The 20,278-nt window shown below is 43.5% G+C and overlaps 1 protein-coding gene and 1 long non-coding RNA gene across 4 annotated transcripts in view; one reads left to right on the top strand and one right to left on the bottom strand.

Annotated features, from left to right (window-relative positions):
- Positions 1 to 20,278, bottom strand: part of CUNH7orf61 (chromosome unknown C7orf61 homolog) — a 21,282-nt gene extending 1,004 nt beyond the window's left edge. The window contains exons 1-2 of one of the 3 annotated variants that reach the window (XM_010628307.1): positions 20,208 to 20,278; positions 1,600 to 1,923 (exon numbers count right to left, since the gene is read on the bottom strand). In XM_010628307.1, the coding sequence (XP_010626609.1) occupies positions 1,600 to 1,923; positions 20,208 to 20,246 (363 nt within the window). In that variant the 5' untranslated portion in view covers positions 20,247 to 20,278. Of the gene's footprint in view, positions 1 to 1,599; positions 1,924 to 2,461; positions 2,698 to 16,386; positions 16,885 to 20,207 lie in introns of those variants that run through there. The other 2 variants (XM_033757547.1, XM_010628306.1) reach the window with 2 other exon arrangements.
- On the top strand, positions 16,884 to 20,271 carry LOC117283763. The gene is made up of 3 exons (XR_004514796.1): positions 16,884 to 17,137; positions 17,245 to 17,364; positions 20,228 to 20,271. It is a non-coding gene; the product is annotated as an uncharacterized LOC117283763 (long non-coding RNA).

Here is a 20,278-nt window from a genome sequence, read left to right on the forward strand (position 1 = left end):
TCTCTCTCTCTCTCTCTCTCTCTCTCTCTCTCTCTCTGTCTCTCTCTCTCTCTCCCTCTCTCTCTCTCTCCTCTCCCTCCCTCTCTCCCTCTCCCCCATACTGAGGATTGACCTCCAACCCTTTTTATTATTATTTTTTTTAATTTGGAGATAAGTTCTCCCTACATTGCCCAGGCTGGGTTCAGGCTGACAGCCCTCCTGTCTCAGCCTCCCTGAGTGTAGGAATTCCAAGTGTGCACCACCATGCCTGGCTATACCATAGTTCATTCACAGATTTGTCCCAAGGATTCAACTCTTTTCTCCACTAGAAAGCAACTCCTGGGAGACAAAGACCAGTTTGGACCCACCTGTGAGTCCAGCCCAGGAGTCTGTGGAGAGTGTATTACCATGCAGGACAAAATGACACTTGATCTCTAGCCCAGAGCTCTCTCCTAACCCTAGACCCTTATACCCCACTGTCTCTAGGACACCTCCATGCACATGTTCTACCTCAATTCACCTTGTCAGAGGACCCTAAACTTATCACTTTGTCCTCTAAGTCTGTTCCTTCTCCTTCATTCTCTGGCCCGGTGATTGTCTCCAGCCTGCCTGGCCTCTGTCTCTCCCTCTTCCTGTGACCTCCACCCAATCTACCAACTGACCCCAAAACTCTCCCCTCAAACAGTGCACAAATCTATTCACTTGCTCTACCCAATGATGCTTCCCTGTGCCCAGAACATCATTATCTCTTGGTCTGGATTGCACCAGACTCCAGCAGATCTTCTGGTCTCTTCGCTTGTCCCCTGCTGACCACCCTCTCCAACCTATTCCAACCAGGTGAACTCTTTTTTTTTTTTTTTTAGTGATGCAGGGGCTGGAACCTGGGATGTTCTCCTACTGAGCTACACCCTCAGCACCCCTCCTCTTTTTAAAAAAAATTTTTGAGACAGGTTTTTTTGCTATAATACTAAGGCTGGGCTCAGGTTTGAGATCTTCCCTCCTCCACATCCCAGGATACTTTGATTACTAGTGTGTGCCACCATGCCCGGCTGCCATACTCTTTCATAGAGTGCTTACCATTTTTCACTCTTACTAACCGTGTATGAGTGTCAGTGAGATTTCTTAAGCAAAATTCATTCATGTCACTCCTCGCCTCAAGTGTCTTCCATAGCTCCCAGTGCTCTCAGGGTCAAATTCAAATTCCATAACTTGGCCATCCTTCCTGCCTCCGGTGCCAAGTTCCCTCCAATCCAACCCTCATATGTGGAGCCAGCTCTGCATACCCTTGTTTCTCTTCGTGGAACACCCCTTCCTTTCCCTCCACTTTCCCTAAGCCAAGTGACTTCTTTGAGTCCAAGCTTCACCCCTCTTCCGGTAGAAAGGCCTTCTATGACTCCCCAAGTCTGTCTGAGATGCCCTTCCCTGGTCACCCACAGCCCCCTCCACAGCCTGCATCAACCTCCTCAGGACACAGAACCAACGATGCCTATTGTCTATGGTCCCCATGTCTGGGCAAACCTGGTTCCTCAATATCCCCAGCATCTGGTGACAGAAGAGCACAGGACCAGGGAGTGGACGAAAGAGACAGCTGCTGGGGTTGAAGGTGGAAAAAGGACTCACCTTCCACTGGCACATTTGCCAGCTGGACTGCAGGGCAGAGAACATGATCATGGGTGCTGACCGGACAGCTGTTCGTGGCAACTGCAGCAAGGAGTGGCCCTCATGGGCCAACCCCACCGGGGTCCTGCTCACGGGACTGGTCAACACACAAGTCTCAGCCGCCTTGGAGGACTCCTCCATCCTGGGGAATTTAGCTTCTCCAGGGGACGTGGACGACTTGCGAGCCTCCAAATGTGGGAGAGTCTTCCCTTCCTCCAACTCATGCTTCTTAGAGCCAGGATGTGTCATGATGGTCTGCTTCATTTGGCGTCTCCAGAAGACAACCTAAGCAACAGGCACAGATGGATGAGACAGAGACAGGGATGGGACAGAGGTGGCAGTCAAAGGGAAAGAAGCCCAAAGGGAGGGAGTGGTGACTTCCCTGGCCTACTTTCTCTGAAGCCCTCTCCAGTCCAGTGTCTCTCTTCTTTCTTCTTCTTCCTCTCCCTCTTCCTCCCCCGCTCCTCTTTTATCTTCCTCCACCTCCTTCCTCTTCTTTGTAGTTGTGGGGTTAAACTCAAAACATTTGACAGAGCTACTGAACTATACACACCAGCCCCCTTTTTACTTTTTATTTTGAAACAGTGCCTCACTGGGTCACTGGGTTGCCTAGATTGGGGTCAAGCTTGCAGTTGTCTTGCCTTGGCCTCCCAGAATGCTGGGATTACTGGCCTGTGCCACCACACTCAGTCTCCTCGACTATCTTATGCCCTCACCTCTTCCTGCACTGTCACAAGAGGCCAGGAGGGGAACAACAGTATGTTTGGTCATTGATCAGGACTCTCAGCATCATGAGGACCATCAGACAGTATGTGAAACTCACCCAGCAAGTCATCTTTTGCCAAATCCGCTTAACAAACTTGAAGAACGGCACGACCACACGCATGACTCCAGATATGATGGAGAAGGAGCAGAGCTAGCCTTTGGGGCAGGCAGCCAATGGAAGAGTCTTATGCGTGCTTAGGTGTTTCAAGCACACCAGTGAAGGAATAAAAAATCCAAGGGGACCCTCCCTCCAGTGCCTTGTCCCAGGCCCTTCCTCCCCTCTCTGGGACAGGAGAAGAGTTCACGGGGATAAGAACGCTGAGTGAGAAAGAGTTCTAGCCCATTATGAGACCCCAAACTCAGAAGCCCTTCCATTCATTGTGGAGCAAAATGTTATGGTCTAGGCCCTGACTGCTCTAGATCTGGGGAAGGAAACTGCCACTGGTGGAGGGCTCAGTGTGGTAGGCACTTTCTAGGCATTGCACCATGTAATCCTCTGAAGTTCAGGAAAGCTAGAGAGCTTGCTGCGAGTCATAAATCTAGGGGGCTGGAAGACACCAGATCCCACCCAGGGGGACCTCTAAGTACAGCTGATATAGAAGGCAGGGTGTGGCAAAACTGGCTGGAGCAGTGGGTGGGACCTGTTGATTTCAAAATCCCGGGCATGGAGCTAGATGATTTTCAGGGCTCCTTATGTACAACTTCTGGTGACTCCCAGATGTGGACGGACAATTAAGACCAGACTCCAGGAAGAGCTCCCTAGACTCAGGGTGTACTTTTATTTTTGCTCTTTTTTTTCTCTTTTCTCTCTTTGCTTAGCCCAATTTTACTCTGAAGAGCTAGTGCTTCCCTTACCCCTTCACGCCTCATTTCCAAGTAACTTTTGGCACCATTTTTGGCTTGTCTCCTTCATTTCTCTGTTTGAGACAAGAAGGACCAGGAATGCTTTTGTTTGGCGAGTCATTTTTAAAGGAACTACCGGACGACACTGCAACAGCTCTTCTCTGGTCTGCTCTGCTGCTCCTCTCAGGGTCCCCCTCAGGGCTGTGGCTGCTGCTCCCCCTTGCCCACTGGATGGGGTCCTTTTCCCTGACTGCACTCTGCCTTCTCGAGCAGTCCAGGTTGCCAGGGAGGAGCCTGCTTTACTACAGGACCCATCCTCAGCCAGCTGGGAGTGGTCTAAATGATCCTCAAATTGGAGGCCAGAGTTCAAAGCCAGCTTGAACTATATAGGAAGAGCTTGTCTCGAAAAACCAAAAAGTTTCTTTTTTAGCAAGAAAAATAAAACACCCTACCCAGATCTTGGCACAGTGCACCCATGCCCAACTAGATTCTGAGTACATGGCATTCTCTCTTCACGGACTCTTCTTGACCACATGACCTTGAGCACTCCAGAGACCTGCCTTCAAGGTCATCACCCACCTACCTCTCAGCATGCTTTTTTTTTTACAGTACTTAACGCAACCTGAAATGATTATTTGTTCACTACATTAGGGAAATGTACATGCCTGTAATCCCAACACTCATGAGGCTGAGGTAAAAGGATCACAAGTTTGAGGGCAGATTGGGCTACCTACTGAGGTTTAAGGTCAGCAATGAATACTTAGTGAGATCCCATCTCAAAAAAAAAAAGTCTTCTGAAGTTGTCAAAGCTGGCTTCAAACTTGGCTTAGCCTCTTGACTGTTTCTTTCTTTGCTTTGGTACTATGAGACAGGGTCTCACTATGTAGTTCGGGGTAGTCTTGAACTCACTGTGTAGCTCAGGCTCCCCTTGAACTCACAGTGATCCTCCTACCTCATTCTCCTGGGTGCTGGGATTACAGGCGTGCGCCACCACGCCCAGCGACTTAGCCTCTTGAATACCTAGGATTACATGTGTGTGACGTCATGTCTGGCCTAGCACCACACTCCCTTTTTTTGAGACACTCTTGACTTTGAACCCCTGGACTCAATTGTTCCTCTTGCCTTAGCCTCCCTAGTAGCTGCAATTATAGATCTACAGTTGCATGCTATCATACTTGACTCCTAAACGGCTTAGTGAATTTCTTTACCCATAGAACTGGAGAACAGTAACCCCAAGCTCAGAGAGGGTTGTAGGAGTTACGAGTGTGTATCTACTGGGAAGACTGCCACATAGTAACCCTCATGAATATGTTATTATTACAGATCTTCCCCTTTTGGTTGTGGATAGTGGGGTTAGGGGCAGTGGGGATGCAGGTTTTCACAGCATAGTGACCACAGCACAATGCAGGGCACAAACAGCAGCAGGCCAGGAGTCAGAGTTTTGAGCTCTGGCCCTATTTTCCAGTAACCTGGCTTCAGTCACCACATTACAGGTACATTCAACAAGCAATGACTGGGCCATGTCTTGAGCCAGGCTTGTGCTGGGTGATGCTAGAAAAACAGTTCCTGCCCTCAGGGGTCTCCAGACACTGACAGTGCACAGCAGGTGCTATGCAGAGCACAGAGGGGCACAGAGGGACCCACCCAGCTAGCTCCCTCTCCATCTGGGGTTCTGAGCTGGAGCCCACAGGGTGAGCCTAGTTGCGTTCCTCTTCTCTGTTGCACTAGAGGGGAGATCACCCCCACCCCCAGAACACTCTGGCCTATCCTGGCCGCTTTACTCAAGGCTGAGTTGCCCCTTGGTCAGCTGCGGGAACAGCTGCTATGTGCTGTTCAGCATGGCCTTTCTTCTCAGGAGTGTCCCAGGGCCGGAAGCTGGCCTTCTGTGCTCCTGCCCACCTCTGGCTCTCTGGGGAAGCTTCACAACTACAATGCCCACCAAGAGGTAGTAGGGTTTGGCCATTTGGGGGTTTTTGCCCTCTCACTCAGTTACATTGTCCGATTTCATTTATTTATTATCAGTAACAAAAGGTATATTGGTGGCACTATCTGCTGGATTTTCTGATTTGTTGTTCAAATAAGTTTCGAACTTGGTCAGGACAGAAAGTAGCATCCAAAGGGACCAGGAAACACTACAGAAAAGGGAAGCTGTTTCATCCAGGCTTAGAAAGATGAGGGAGAATGTGGATCAACAGGTGAATGACCAGGGTGGGCATGCTGAGTAATAATCAGAGTCCCCAGCTTTCGGAGATGCCGCTGCTCCATCTCCAGCAGAGAGAACTGCCCTTGCCTCCCTCAGAAGGTGCCCGGGAGTGTTACCCAAGGCAGCCAAGGCAGAAATGCTGGGAGAACTAGCTATGAAATACTCATCCCCCAGCACAAACAACTGTCAGTAAAGGGAGTTAGAACAAAATTTTTCCAAGTTGGTGAAATTTTAAAATCATTTTTTAAAAAACAAAAACTGAATTCTCCAAGAAATCATTTTCCTTGGTACTCAGTGATGCCCACAATTCAACCACCACTTTTTGCTTGTGTCTTCCTGAAGTACTGATACAGTGGGACCATGCTTGCCTTTGCAGATGTGTTTAAAATATTTTCAGAGAGAATAGGAAAGCACAGTGTTGTCAGTTTGACATTAGTTACTCATATTGTTTCATGGCTGCTGATGTCTATGTGCAAACATGGTACCTTATGAGTTTTTTTTCTTCTCCCCAATTTGCATAGAGGGGAGGCCAGTAGAAAGTGTAATGGCAACTAGATTTCACTTGTAATGAGGCAGTGAAGTGTTTTTTATGGTAGCTGGGTGTGTAAATAATCATGAGAGCAGACGCTGGCTCCATTCTCTCTTGATCCAATTAGGTGCTGTTTTCTCTGCTGAGACTCAAAGGGAATCATGCCTCAATTCTCCCTGTGTCCAAAGTCTGTCTGAAAGATGGCTTATCATCCAAGAAGAAACAGCACGTTTATTTTTCTGTCTGCACGTGACACCACTTCAGAGAAAGGTTGTTAGCTTTGCACAGCAATGTGAGTTCATCCTAGCGTGTAGGTGTGAGCTGCTGCTTCTAGGGATCAGGAGAATCATGCTGGTTCAGATTAATACCCAGTGTAGGCAGATGCTTCCAGCAAATAAAGGGTCTTGGTGGAAAGAGAGAAAGAGAAGAGGCCGAACTGTGGCTCTGCAGAGAAGCTCTGTAAATAATCTACCTGCAGATTCTTTAATGCTTTGAACATAATACAGACCACGTGCAAACCAATCCAATAGTGCAGACTGTGGACTTCACTACTGACTGCGGATTTCACTACTTGTAGCAGTATGGTTGTGCTTTCCCTGTTAGCAAAAGCTCTGGCAGCCTGAAGAGAAAGAGGGAAGAGAAGGAGGAGAGTTTAAAAAGAGAGGCACAGCCCTGCTCCGCCTCTAGGATGTCATGGGAAATGGCTGTCTTGGAAGAGACTCCAGCTATTGATTAGAGCCAGAACATGAGACTCTCCAGCATCTTCAGACAATATTGCTCAGAGGGCTCTTCCACAGCCCAGCATGGGACTAGATATTAGGGAGTACTCAAAAGAATCATAATCACAATCTCCAACATCCGTAGAGTAGTGTATGGTTTACAATGTGTTTTTCTTATGATGCGTGGTTTTGTCTCCCAGCAAACTCAAGGGGTATAAAAGGATGTGGAAATTATTTCCCTGAAAAGAGATGTAAAAGAATATGATCTCGTAAAAATAAGAATTGCTCCTATAATCTTAGCTCTTTGGGAGGCTGACGCAAGAAGACTATAAGTTTAAACCCAGCTTGAGCAACTTTAGTGACTCAGTGACAACTGTCTCAAAACAAATTTATAAAAGGGCTACAGATGTAGCTCAGTGGGAAGGCCCTGGGGGGGGGAAGCAAAAACACACAGCAATGACAATGGCCTGCCAACAAATGAACAAACAAAATTGTTCGCATTTATTGCTCACGTTATTAACTAGGCTTATTATCCAAATTATCATGTTTAATCATCTCCAACTTACAGATCAAAAAAACGGAGGCTCAGAGAGGTTAAGTAAATAAATTGCCTAGGTCATACCAGGAGGATACAGTGGAGCCAAGACTCCGAAGCCTGCAGTCTTGTCAATCACCAGGCTGTGCTGCCTGGGTTCCTCTGTGCTGACACCTGGGCCTTTTCACCCCCCAGGGACAGACATGCAACAGGCACTAAGAGCCTACTGTGTAGCTCTATACACTGAGCATGAACTGGTTCATTCAGTGACTATTTCAATATTTCTGGGCATCCCTTATGTGCCAGGCACTGCTTTGTGCTTGGGGTGCATCAGGGAGAAAATAAAGCTCTCTGCCCCCAGTGCTTACCTTCCACTGGGCAGGCAGGAATCGATATGGTAGATTAGAAAGTGACAATGCTCTGTGACTGTGACAAAAAGAAGCTTTAAGGCCACAGTGAAGAGACCAGGAGTGCTGGGGGAAAGTAGCAAGATAGGATACTGTGTGTGTGTGTGCTCATGAACACAAGATATGGTTTTAAATAAGGTGAGGTCTCATTAAGGAGGTAACATTCAAACACAGAAGTTGGAGGAAATGAAGGAAGTAACTCTGCTTCTGTTACAGGAAGAAGCATTCTGTGCAGAAGGAACAGGCAATGCCTAGCATGTTCAAAGAATATCAAGAAGACAGGGTGGCCATGTCAGTGAGTGGAAAGCAACGGATGTGGTCACAGTATGATGGGGAGACAAGGTCCTGGGGGTCCTCCTACCGAGGCCATTGTGAAGACTTGGACTTTCTCTGGGCACGCTGGCATATGCCTACCATCCCAGCTCCCCATCCAGCTTAGGCAGGATGATTGCGGTTTCAAAGCCAGCCTGGGCAATTTAGAACTTGTGTCAAAAACTTTTTAAATGTTAAAGGCCTGGGGCAGTGTCTGTAGCTCAGGGTGACCATTTGCGTAGCATGCACAAAGCCCTGGGTTCAGTCCCGAGCACTGCAAAAACAGAAACAGAAACCAGACTCTTTGCCTTTGCCTCTGAGTGTGATGGAGAGTCCTGGGAGGGCTCTGAGCAGAGGAATATCTGGCTCAAACATCTGTATTTAAAGAACCACTCTGGCTGCTGTTTTGAAAATGGACAATAAAGGGGCAAGGATGGAGGCAGGGAGGCCAGTTGGGAGGTGACTGCATCGACCCCGTAAGAGATGATGCTGCCTCATGCCATGCTGTAGCAGTGGAGGTGGTGAAGGGGCAGTTAGTGCTGCGTGTGTCTTGAACATGGAGCCACACGTAGGTCTACCCAGTTGGGAAACCAACTGAACATTGGTGTCAAGAAAGCTCACAGAGAACGCCACATAGGAACTCATGAATAGTGATTAAAAATACTGGAAAATGTATAGGACTGAACTATACCTAGAAATACCCAAGAGAAAGCATGGCAGCTAGAAAATAATTGTTTTTATTGTTTACCACACTAAATCCAATATAGTCATGCAAATAAAGCAAGCCTCACCAACACAGCCACATCACTACAACTCCACCCTCATGATTGTGCCACCACTGTAGTCCATAAACAGAATAACTGTATCTTAGAAATCACTGTTTCTTTGTTTTCCAATCTGAACTCAATTGTAATCTGCACAAAATGTAAAGAAAAGGACAAAGGGAAGCAACATGATGAGTATATTACTTAATTATTTATTTGCCATCAGACTATGGACAGCTTGTGATCATGAGAAACCAAAGAAGATTAGCTCTTCTCTCCTAGACTCCGTCTCTAAAACACTAATTTGGAAAACAAAACTGGCCAGATGAACTGAATTAACACCCTTGTCTTGATAATGGAAAATGAATTATCCGGCACGAGAAAGGCACAGTGATCCTTGGCTTAGTGTGTTTTATGGTCTCTGTGCACAGCTCTTGCAGTGTTTCACTGTGCACTGATTGGATCACTATTTGATCTTTTACTGTGGATGCGTGTGGGCTGGAGATGAGCAAAATCCATATCAACTGACAGACCCTTATGTGCCAGCACTCTGCTGCTTATCTTGTTCACCTTTGTGTACACAGTTTACAGTCCTTTAAATTCAGCTGGACACTGTTCTTTATTGAGATGACCCCACTGTTAATGTTGACAGTTGATTGGAAATCTGCCTCCTGCATGCTGAGCAGTCTTATATCAAGGGAGCTGTCTCTTTAATGGAGCTCATTCTTTAAAAAGTGGATTCTGCTACTGGATTATGTCCTGAGTATCTGGAGCTTACTTAGATCTCTATCATCCTATTTGCCTGGTTGCAAGTTATGCAGCCAACATCAGATTTGTGGTTAAGAAAGCATATGATAATAGTTTACTATGAATACATGCTTAAGATTATTCCTTTCAAAATAAATTTAAACAGTTGGAAAATTCTAATTATCAAGACCACTATTTTTGGAAGATCTAGCCGCTAAAAGGCAACATAATGAAATAAGTAAACAAGGTTATAATTTTTATAAGAATTATAGAAATAATAAAAGTTAAATAAGAATCCACTGCTACATATTGTATATCACCCCTAGATGAATAGAACCTCAGAAATCTACTTGCTCACCTCAGGCAAAAGTGACACTAATTACTATATTGAACTCTACCTATACCTCAAAATGAGAGAGAAAGAAAGGGAAAGAATTGTCCAAGAATAAAGCTGGAGGTATGAAAACTAAAGCCTTCTTATTTCTTAACTATCTCAAAAGCAAGTTAGATATCACAGATTAAGGACTGGGACTATGAGAACCTTGGGTATATAGTCAAATTTCTCACATGGTTACAAACTGCCAATTATTTGTTTTTTTCCCTCACTACACACACACACACACACACACACACACACACACGCACACCCAGATCAGTCATAATGTTTTCATAACAGCATTTGAATTTACTTTCAGGATTAATGATAATGAGATCACTGTCCTCAAAGGTTGAAAGAACCCTAGATATTTAGTAAACAGTAGCAGTGACTGACACAATTCTTAGGTTAAATTTGGGGGAAATGGTGTTATCTGACAAAAATGTGCCTGAAGCTCAGTTTGAAGTAGGTCCAACGTATAAGAATGGCAGGGTCGGTGGTGGTGGGAAGATCAGATGGGCTGACTTATCTCAAAGAATATTAGAATAATTTTTCTTTTGGTTTCAAATAATCTTCCCTACCGATTTCAGTACATGGATCTTCATAAGTGTGTCTGAATCTAAGATTGTTTCATGGCAAGGCACACCCCCTGTTGCCAAGGAAATGGCACTTTGCTCACACACACACACACACACACACACACACACACACACATAATATGTTAATATATGCTCAGGAAAATGCCTTTTATGCCTTCTCCTTCTGGTGTTCTTTATGCTTATAAAAAAGACACATTTGGAGCCAAAATTATACTAATTTCTATCATCCAATTGTTATCCAAAGTCTTTTTTGTTTTGACATTAAAAATACTGGTTTTAGGTTTTCTTTAACATAATTTCTCCTGGAAGTGAAATAATCTATTATTTACCCCTTCACCTAGCTCCAATTTTTCTCCTACCCTTTAAGTGAACATATTGGGGGTCTCAATGCCCAGAGACTTATTTTAAAAGGCATCTCTATCAGATTCGTTGATTTCTTTGATTGACTATAATGATGCATTTCATTTTTTAAAATATTCCCAGGCATTGAGTGTGGCCTGACGCCCTAGCTGTCTTCCTGCTTCCTGCTCTGGTTGTATTTGTGTTTATCTAATGCTTTGGCCCTCTGGGTGGGATGAAGTCCTACCCACAGGCTCCTTCCAAAGAATGTCCTTTGTCATTCTCCCACTGAGACTACTCAACTTGATATATTTATTCATGTCAAGTTATCCAGGGGCTGTATTTGTCAAATTCAAGGCAAAATTCTCTCCCTCACCCTTTCCCTCTCCCTCTCCCCCAACTCTTTTTTTCTCTAAGGAATTGAATCCAGGACCTTCACACTGAGCTACATTCCCAGCTTTGTTTTTGTTGTTGTTGTTGTTTGTTTTTTTCTATTTAGGCAGAGTCTCACTAAATCTCCAAGTTGTCCAGGTTGGGCTCAAAGTCATAATCCTCCTGCCTCATCCTTCCAAGAGTGCTGAGATTACAGGAATGGGACACCATGTCTGGCTACCTTTCTTAACTTTGAAGTTATTTTTTTGTGTGTGTGTGATACCAACCCTGGTAAAATCTCCAATCTACATCCCACAACTTTTTCTCTCCTATGCTTTGCTTCTGCCTCAAGGGCAATTCCCAGAATTGAGCCAGCTCATTCATACCCTGGCACTGGTCCATGACCAGCACTGCTGCCTCTGCCCAGCAGAGTTCCTCCTCCATTCAGCTCTTGACTGACTCCTTTTTACCCTTCAAAGACCTTCTCCCAACTTAACCTCCTGCTAGCCTCTTGTCCTTCATAGATCTTACCAGAAAGTACAAGCATACTACAATTGTTTGATGACTGTCTCCCTTAGTAGATCATAAATTCCACAAGGGCATTGTTCCATAGTGCACCCAGGGCCTGGCATGCAGCAGAGTTCAGATAATAACTGTTGGATGAGGGTATGGCTGAACTAATGAATCAAAGCACTGTCCTAACCCAAAGAGGAAACAACTGGTGAGGTGAGAACTACAGGCCCTGGAACATGCTAGTGGTAGAAAGAAATTGATTTCAACAGGCAACATTTCTCTCTCATCTCTAACTACAGTGCTCACTTGTGCTCTTAAAACACAGATACATATGTCAGCAGCAGAAAACATTGTCATTCCAAAATGTACCAGCTTTGATTTTGACTTACAAGTATTTAACACTGCAGCTTTGATGCACTATGAAATCTTCCTTTATGTAAACCATTTTACTCTGCAGCTGAGCAAACAGGTTGGCAAGAGCAGTGCTTAGAATGTGGAGCACAATAGTATAGACATGAGACATAGTAAACCTGCTTATTTCCAGAATCTTTGGCAGAACAAGGATTAGAATCTAATTTTTGTCAATGTCATAGTCCATTTCCTAATGCTGTAGTAAAATACTACAGACCAAGTACTTTATAGATCAGAAAGGTTCATTTGGCTCATAGTTCTGGAGGATGGAAAGTCCAAGAGCATTGCACTGGAATCTAATCAGCATCTGGGGAGGGCTCTGTGCTGCCTCATAACACAGCAGAGGACATTACATGACAAGTCAGAGCAAGCTAGCCAGAAAGAGCTCACTTTCATAACAAACCACTCCAAGATAACCCATTCATCTATTACTCTGTGAATAGGTTCCTCCATTCACGAAGACAGCACCCTCATGTCTCTATCTCTAACACTGCCCCAAATCTAATTCCAACAAATTCTGGAGGGAACGAAACCATAGAAATGCTTAAGTCACTTTGCCCCTCTGGGTCTCAGTTTCTTCCTCTATGGATAGATTTAGTCTTTTTCTCTACTTCACTAATGAGTAGACATTGAATATAAATGCAATTTTTTTGACATTTGTAATGCCCATTCCTCCAAAAAAGTGAGTATAGACAATTAATACAAATAAAAATTTTGGGGGAGGCTGGGGATTTAGCTCAGTGGTGCCGCCACCCATCTTGCAAGCTCAAGGTCCTGAGTTTTGATCCCCAGTACCAAAAACAAAACAAAACAAAACAAAACAAAACAAAGACAAGTAAAATTTTTTTTTGCTTTTGTAATGTTATTGGTTTTAAAATATTCTCCAACAATATTCATGTTTATGTATTTACAAAATTATCTGTGAACTTTTCTTTAAACATTTGGCTTATAGAGGACACAAACTTTTGGGAATTAAAAAAGAAAAGGCATCAAAGCCTTTTTTTTTTTTTTTTTTTTTTGTAGTCCAGGTTGATGCTGGTAGGTGTACAATTTCCTTCCATGTTCTTTGTCTCCTCTGAAGAATGGATGGGGGAGCTGGTTAGACGGCCCTCAAGTCTAACACTGGACTCAGCTTTAAAATATGCTTTCTCATCTGTCTTCCCTACAACATCAGTGAAAGGCTGAACATTCATCTAACCCTCTGTGTCTTCAAGACATCCCATGTGCAATGTAAAGAGTACCTGGGTCTAAGCATGTTTCAAGGAATCTGGCAGAGGCTGTTACAATTTATGGCAGTTGCCACACCAGTTCCACAGAACTGTCTGACCTCTGGGAAGCACTTAGACGTGGAGTCATTAGCAATTGGTGACACCTCTCTTGCAGAGATCCACGGAAGGCTTTTAGAGTGAAATGCTGACTCACGGTGTTCTTTGTCTCCCAAAGACAGAGTTGAGATTACTTCTGGAACAGTGGCTCCTCTGAGCACACAATCCAATCTGATTTGATCTGTAGCCAATGAGGAAAATAAAGGCAAATGTGCTGGTATATTTGTGTGTCTGAAGGAACATCCTATTTTCTTTGCTCTTAAAGAACATCCTTTCTAATTTTTGGTGTTAAATTATTGTTTTTAAAACATCTATAAAATGTACTCACCCAAACATTCCAAAGTCTGCTTGGAAACCCTGAGCTGAAGGACAATCCTGTTGTTTCTAGATCTTGTATGACCTGGTTTTGTCAGTCAATGATTAACTGACTTTGGCTAGCAGAGATAACGCTAAGCTTTGGAAATTTACCCAGCTTCTTGGAAATGGAAGGACATTGTATTTGCTAAGGACATATATACATATGTCGGGAGCTGTTTGGGGCCTCCCTGTATACTGTTGCATTAAATCCTTGTAGGGACTCTATGGAATTAGAAGTACTATTCTCATTAAAAATTGGAGAAATATGAAGCTCAGCAAAGACAAGTAGCTTGATCAGGGTCCCCACTGGCTAACCAGCAATGTCCAAATTTGAACTCAGTTGTCTGAGCTCAATGTCCACAGTCTTTAACTTCACTAGCTGATTTTCAAAATAAAACTATGAGACACATATTTCAATCTAGTATATACTTTCTGAAGTCAACTAAAGGCCACTTGGGGGGCTGACATTTTAATCCTATTAGCAACAAAGAAAACACTGGAGGACTTCAGAGGCAACAGGACTTCACTGTTAGGAGAGACAACATTGGACCTAGCAGGACTGGTTAATCCATGACACAGGGCCTCCAGCTGAGTTTGTGAAGGAGTCCAAAAGGATGCCACAGCCAGGGGCCAAGTGAGACCAAGTCCTGAGTCACACTGGGGCCCTGAACACATTTCAGAACTAAGTGCAACACTTCAGGATGGACACTTCTTTGCTAGCATCTGTCCGTGATTCCCTTGCACCCATAGGAATAACCAGTGCTGATTGCATTAAATGAGAACAACAAAGTCATTTGTCCTACAAGTCTGTAACAGAAATTAATTTTGTATTCAGTGATATATGGGCCAGTGCTTTTTTCTATGTTTTCTCTGTGATTAAATTGTACTAGAATGTAACAAAAAGAGGCTAATGTTCTGAATTGTCAAGTCTTTGTTGTTAAAAAAAATCAGTTCAAGGGAAGGTGTAGTTCAGGCAGCACAGTGAAAAACTCTTAAGCCACCTGTTTGTAAATCTTAGTCTAAAAAGGGTAGGATTCTGATGCTCCTGGCCAAAAGTTCCCAGATATTAAGTCTAGTAAGGGTATCATAAAATCGATGTTTTAATAAATAAACCAGAGTTAGCAATGCGGGCAAAATATCTAAGAAACATACAATGGGAAACCATTCTAAAATTTTACCCACATTTCATTCCAAAAGTATATAATTATTCACTGGCTAGATGGAGGGGGCCTTTTCTTTATTATTTCTCTTTCCACTGATAAAGATGAAGGACAGCCTGTTTTTGACCCTACATTCTGAAAAGAAACAAGCTTCTAAATAATCACTGCTTTTAGGGCTGTCTTAATATAAAATGAGCCAAAGAGAAGAATCTTCAGTTGCAGAAGGTTGTGGGAGTTTGTGTAATGAAGGGTGATAACCAAGGAATACTAATGATCCTGGAGAGAATGGCTTTGTGAATACCCCCACAATGACAGGTGACAGGCTCTGTCAGCATGAAGGCCATAAATCCGGATAGACCAGTCACACTAATTCAGAAGTCCTTTAGAGTTTCCAATAAGTTCTATTTTTCTTGAGTATCTTTCAAATGCGGCCAGAAAATGCCAACTCTTTGGCTGGCTGTCAGGCTCCTCCAAGGTAACCCACATCATCTGTAGGACTGTCTTCTTGATGTTTCATTGATAGGAAGCCATTCTGGCTGCCCAACGCCTAGGCTGAGCCCATTGTTAAATATACTGAATGTCATTCCTATCTGTGCCATTACCTCTTGAGAAGCTCATCTTTGAAATTATTTTTATGTCCTGGAGGGTAATAAAGAGTGAAGGATATACATAGGATCCCTTGGAAAGTAGAGCAGACAACTGAGGCAAGGTGGCAGGAGAAAGAGCAGGAATGCAGCTAAAAATACTTATTTTGCTTTTAACAGATGGGAAAATTCAGTCAAGAATGACAGTGTTTCTATAGGGAGTCAAGCCTGATAGATGGGTAGTGGCTCCCTGGAGCTGTGAATGAACAATGTCTGAGGTCACAGTCTGAGCAGTAATCATCCACAATGATTGATTACTGATGTCTGCCAAGTCTCAGGAAGGGGTGTGGTTGCACACTTGCTAGTCCTACTCTAGCCAACATGAGGCTACATTGTGAACTCTGGCCTTTTACTGATCTCACTTTTCAGAAACACACACCAGTCATGTCCTTCTTCTCATGAATATATACATGGCTATCTGCAAGCTGCTCAAATAAGAGATTCATAGTAGTTTAGGCAGCATCTCTCAGAGGTATCTGGGCTAATGAGCAGTAAATACCATTCAGCATATGTCTCTAAAAACTATGTACAGGGAAATCCCTACAAGTTGGCTTTCTCTGCATAGTTGCTTTTCTTCTTTGCAACAAATATCCAACACATCAGGTTCTCTCATGCCTCAAAACCAACTGTCACCCTCAAATCCTCTGACATCTGTCACTGGGCCCCACTCAGAAGACGTGGTAGATTAATATGAGTTATGACTGTGTAATCACCAGCACTTGTAGTCATAACTGAGCTCTCTGGAAATATCTGCACTGCCACATGGGTTTGGTGTTCCCAGCCATATCCTGCAGAATGCATAGAAAATGGCCCAGATAGTCCACTCACCTTGCTCATTTATTACTCCACTGTCTAGCTCATTGCCATTGTTTTATTAAAAAAAAAATCTTCCTTAAACATGAATCTTGTCTTCAGGGAGATCCTCTGTCATAGTCTGCTTCCACTGCTAACGTGAAGTGTCACAGACCAAGAGGCTTAAACAACAGATACTTATTTCTCACTGTTGGAGGTTGAGAAGTCCAAGATCAAGGTGCCTGCTTATTTAGTTCCAGTGAGGGCCTGCTTTCTGGTCTGTACAGTCATCTATGTCCTCATAGGATGGAGACAGAGCATCTTATTATGAAGACACTAATCCCACCATGTGGGCCATACCATTGTGACCTCATCTAAGCTTACTTGCCTGTTAGAGGCCTCATCTCCAACTCAATCACATTAGAGATTAGGGTTCTCCATATGTATGAAGGGCATGGCACAGACAGCCCATGACACTCTCCTCTCCAGAAGGCATCTTTTCATTGAAAAATACTAGTCTTTCATAATGCAACCAAACTTTGTCACACTAAAGAATTTTATTTGCACTTGGAACTGAAAGCTTTATGTTTTAGGGAAGTTGATTTGTTTGTTGTACTGATTTACAGACCACAACCTTAAAATCATGCTGTGTTTTAGTTCAATAAAAAAAAAGCAGTGTGTGACTTAATTGCCATTACTAATCATAGAAAAATGCCATTGTGGAACTGTGTGGGCAACTACAGAGGAAACAACGGAAAGATGGAGAGCGGGAGTAGTTGGGAGCCATGTAGGTTGTTTTCTGTTAAGTCAGTTGACTTCTCCTTGTTAAGTTGTTAATATGATATGGAAGTCAGGAGCCACATCTGGATTTCAATTCCTTGTTCCCCTACTTAGTAGCAGCATGACCTTGGGCTAGTGAAGCCCCAGTCTCGTGGAAGTAAAAATATTTCCTACTTCATGGTACTCAATGAAGAATTATGTCTGGAACATAATTGAGATCATGCCTGGAACATGGTAAGTTCTTACTAAATGTTAGCTATTATTATTATTTATTAATGGCATAATGGTAAAAGTACTGCACTTTTAAGAGTCCTTCCCTCAGTTACTTACTTAAATAACGATAATGATAGCAACAGTAGCAAACTTTCATATCACATGCATTAATCTACAACAATCCTATGAGGTAGATCTCATTTTTATCATCATCATCATCATCATCAATCATCATCATCATGTCTTGCAGTTGAGAAAACTGGATCACAAGAGAGATGAATTAACTTGCCCAGAGTCACTCCGCTAATAACCAGCAATTCCAGGAGTTGAACCACCCAGGCAATCTGGCTCCAGAGCCAATATGCTGAACCACCATGATAGACCTTTTTGGTCTAGCTGGTTATTGCCTTGGCTGGATGCAACAGGTAGACCTGCTAATCTACCGGGATCCTGTGATCCTTGGCACTATCCTGGCTTTTAAAACTTGTGTTATGTTCCACCCCAGACAATTAAAAACACAGTACTAAGTCTCTGGCTGTGGAAACTTTCAAATATTTCAGTTACTGCTGACAAATGGTACAAAATTAAAGAGCAAAAGGGCACATGGAATAAGGTCTCTTCTAACCCCATCATCAAGCCATCTAGTTCTCTTGCCAAGAGATCACTAATTGATAGCTAATTAATTGATTTTTGAGCAACTGTTAACTCAAACATTACCTCTTCACTATCCAGGAAAAAATTGTGCCATGCCCCACTGCCCCTATCTGCTCTGACTTCCTGGCTGAAGGAAGTATACTCCATGTGTGAAAGAACCATAGCTGGCTAATTCAAGGTATTTACCATACCTTCCCTGATCTTTACTTGATCCCTACCCTAACCCCATTCCAGTCAAATTGTCACCATTTTCCATTAAATTGAAGCTATTCTTAGAAAGTTGGGGCCACCTTTATATGGTATAACTTCTTTTCTACCCTATCATCCCAGGTTTATCACCAATTAACATACCACACAGTTGTGAAATAGAAGGTTGATATGCTTAGACTCCCAATAAAAACTCATCCTGCAAAATATTCCTAAATGTAGAATTATCTTTTTCTAAATATTTTAGTACTAAATCTGGAAGCTCTGTATGTACAGGAAGTGAGAGATGTTATGAAAAGGTATTGATCCCATTTGCAAAAAGCAAAAATAAAAAGTCCCCACCCACAATTGTACTTATAATCTCAGCTACTCAGGAGACTGAGGAAGGAGGATCATGAGTTCCAGTCCATCCTGCACATCTTTTTTGTTTTTGGTGTTAAGAAGATGTTTATTCTGGCTCATGTTTTTAGTCCATAGTTGGCTGGCTCCCAAGCAGGAAAGGCATGGTGGAAGGCCCTAGGCAGAAGAGAGCAGCTCATGGCATGGCCACCGGGAGAAGAGAGAAGGAAGGAGCTGGCAAGGGAGATGAGCCCTGCCAGGTCATGATCTAGTGACTTCCACTGAGTTCCCACCACCTAACAGCGAGTCAGCTATAAGCCCCCATAATCCAATCACCTTGCAAAAGCCCTGCCTATGAGCACATGAGGCTCTGGGGGGATATCTAGATATAAAATAATACTCCACCCCAGGCCCCAAAAGACTCCCTTTATGCAAAATCCATTTAGTCTGTCTCTAAAAGTTTCTAAAGTCCTAACAGTTTTGGCACTGCTGAAGAGTCTAAGTCCAAAGTCTCCTCTGAGACTTAAGGCAAACTCTGATTAACTGTAACCCCTTTAAAAAAAGCAGAAAAAGTTAAACACTGCTGACATACAAGGGCACAGGATAAACATTCTCATTTCAAAAGGGAGAAACACTGGGACAGAAACCAATGGGAACAAAGCAAGACTGAAATCCAGAAGGGCAAATGTTAAATCCTGTAGCTCCATGTCCAGCCCCAGGAGCAAGCTGCGGCCGTGAGATATGAGCTCCAAAGGGCTTGAGTGGTCCTGCCCCCACAGCATTGCTGGTGCTTGCAGCCATCACAGATTCTCTCCTGGGCTGGCTTTACTCATTCCTTGTGGCTTCCCTAAGATGTTGCATGTTTCTGGCTTTTCCAGTGCTCTGGGGTCTCTACTATACTTTGCCTTCATTTTCATGACTTCAATGGTGCTCTCTCAAAGGTGCACTGCTCCCTTGGGGGGCACACAGCCTGGCTTCCTAGGTCTTCATCTGAAATCTGAGTGGAAACCTCCCAGATTCCACAGTACTTGCATTCTTATGTGCCTGTTCGGATTCCTAGCTAGTGGTTCTGGAAGAGACTGAGAGAAAATCCTGATCCCAGATAGGAGAGTTTTGACTATAAAGTACTTCTAACATGGACAAAAACTTTGGGAAATGAGTGAGGATTACAGTTCACTTCTCAAGAGGCAGTTTTTTGATTTTGTTTTTGTTTTCCTGTCTTGCTTGTTCCAGGAGTTGTTGCCTCATTATGGTGAGGACCGAGCAAAGCAATGTTCTCCCAAACTCCTGGGTGGTTTCATACCAACGTAGACTGTCACAGAACTGGGGCACATTGCAGTAACACAGGCACTTTCTGTAGTTCTCTTTGTATCCAGAAATATCATCACTGAGAGATTGCAGTCTTCTTTGAGATGGTGCCTCCAGATGCCAATAGTTGATATGGTTTAAGAATGTTTCTGCCATATCAATTATTGCTTGCCTTTCTTTTGATGGCAAGTGACTAGATTTGTATTGTACAAAGTTATTCACACCCTGTTCTATGCTAAATTTTCCAAATGGAGGCTTCTTCTCCAAAGAGCCTTCAACCACAGGTTTTCCTCTTTGTAAAATAGATTTTCTCAAGAGCTTAAATAGATAGAGATAAGCTTGTTTGGTATCTGTACCTTCTTCCTTATGCACACAGGTAAAGAGATATTCCACATCCAGCACTATTCCCAGGGGTCTGTTCATCCCT

Source organism: Fukomys damarensis, unplaced genomic scaffold, assembly GCF_012274545.1.
Source record: "Fukomys damarensis isolate Sample0158 unplaced genomic scaffold, DMR_v1.0_HiC HiC_scaffold_4, whole genome shotgun sequence".
In the NCBI taxonomy this organism is placed as follows: domain Eukaryota; kingdom Metazoa; phylum Chordata; class Mammalia; order Rodentia; family Bathyergidae; genus Fukomys; species Fukomys damarensis.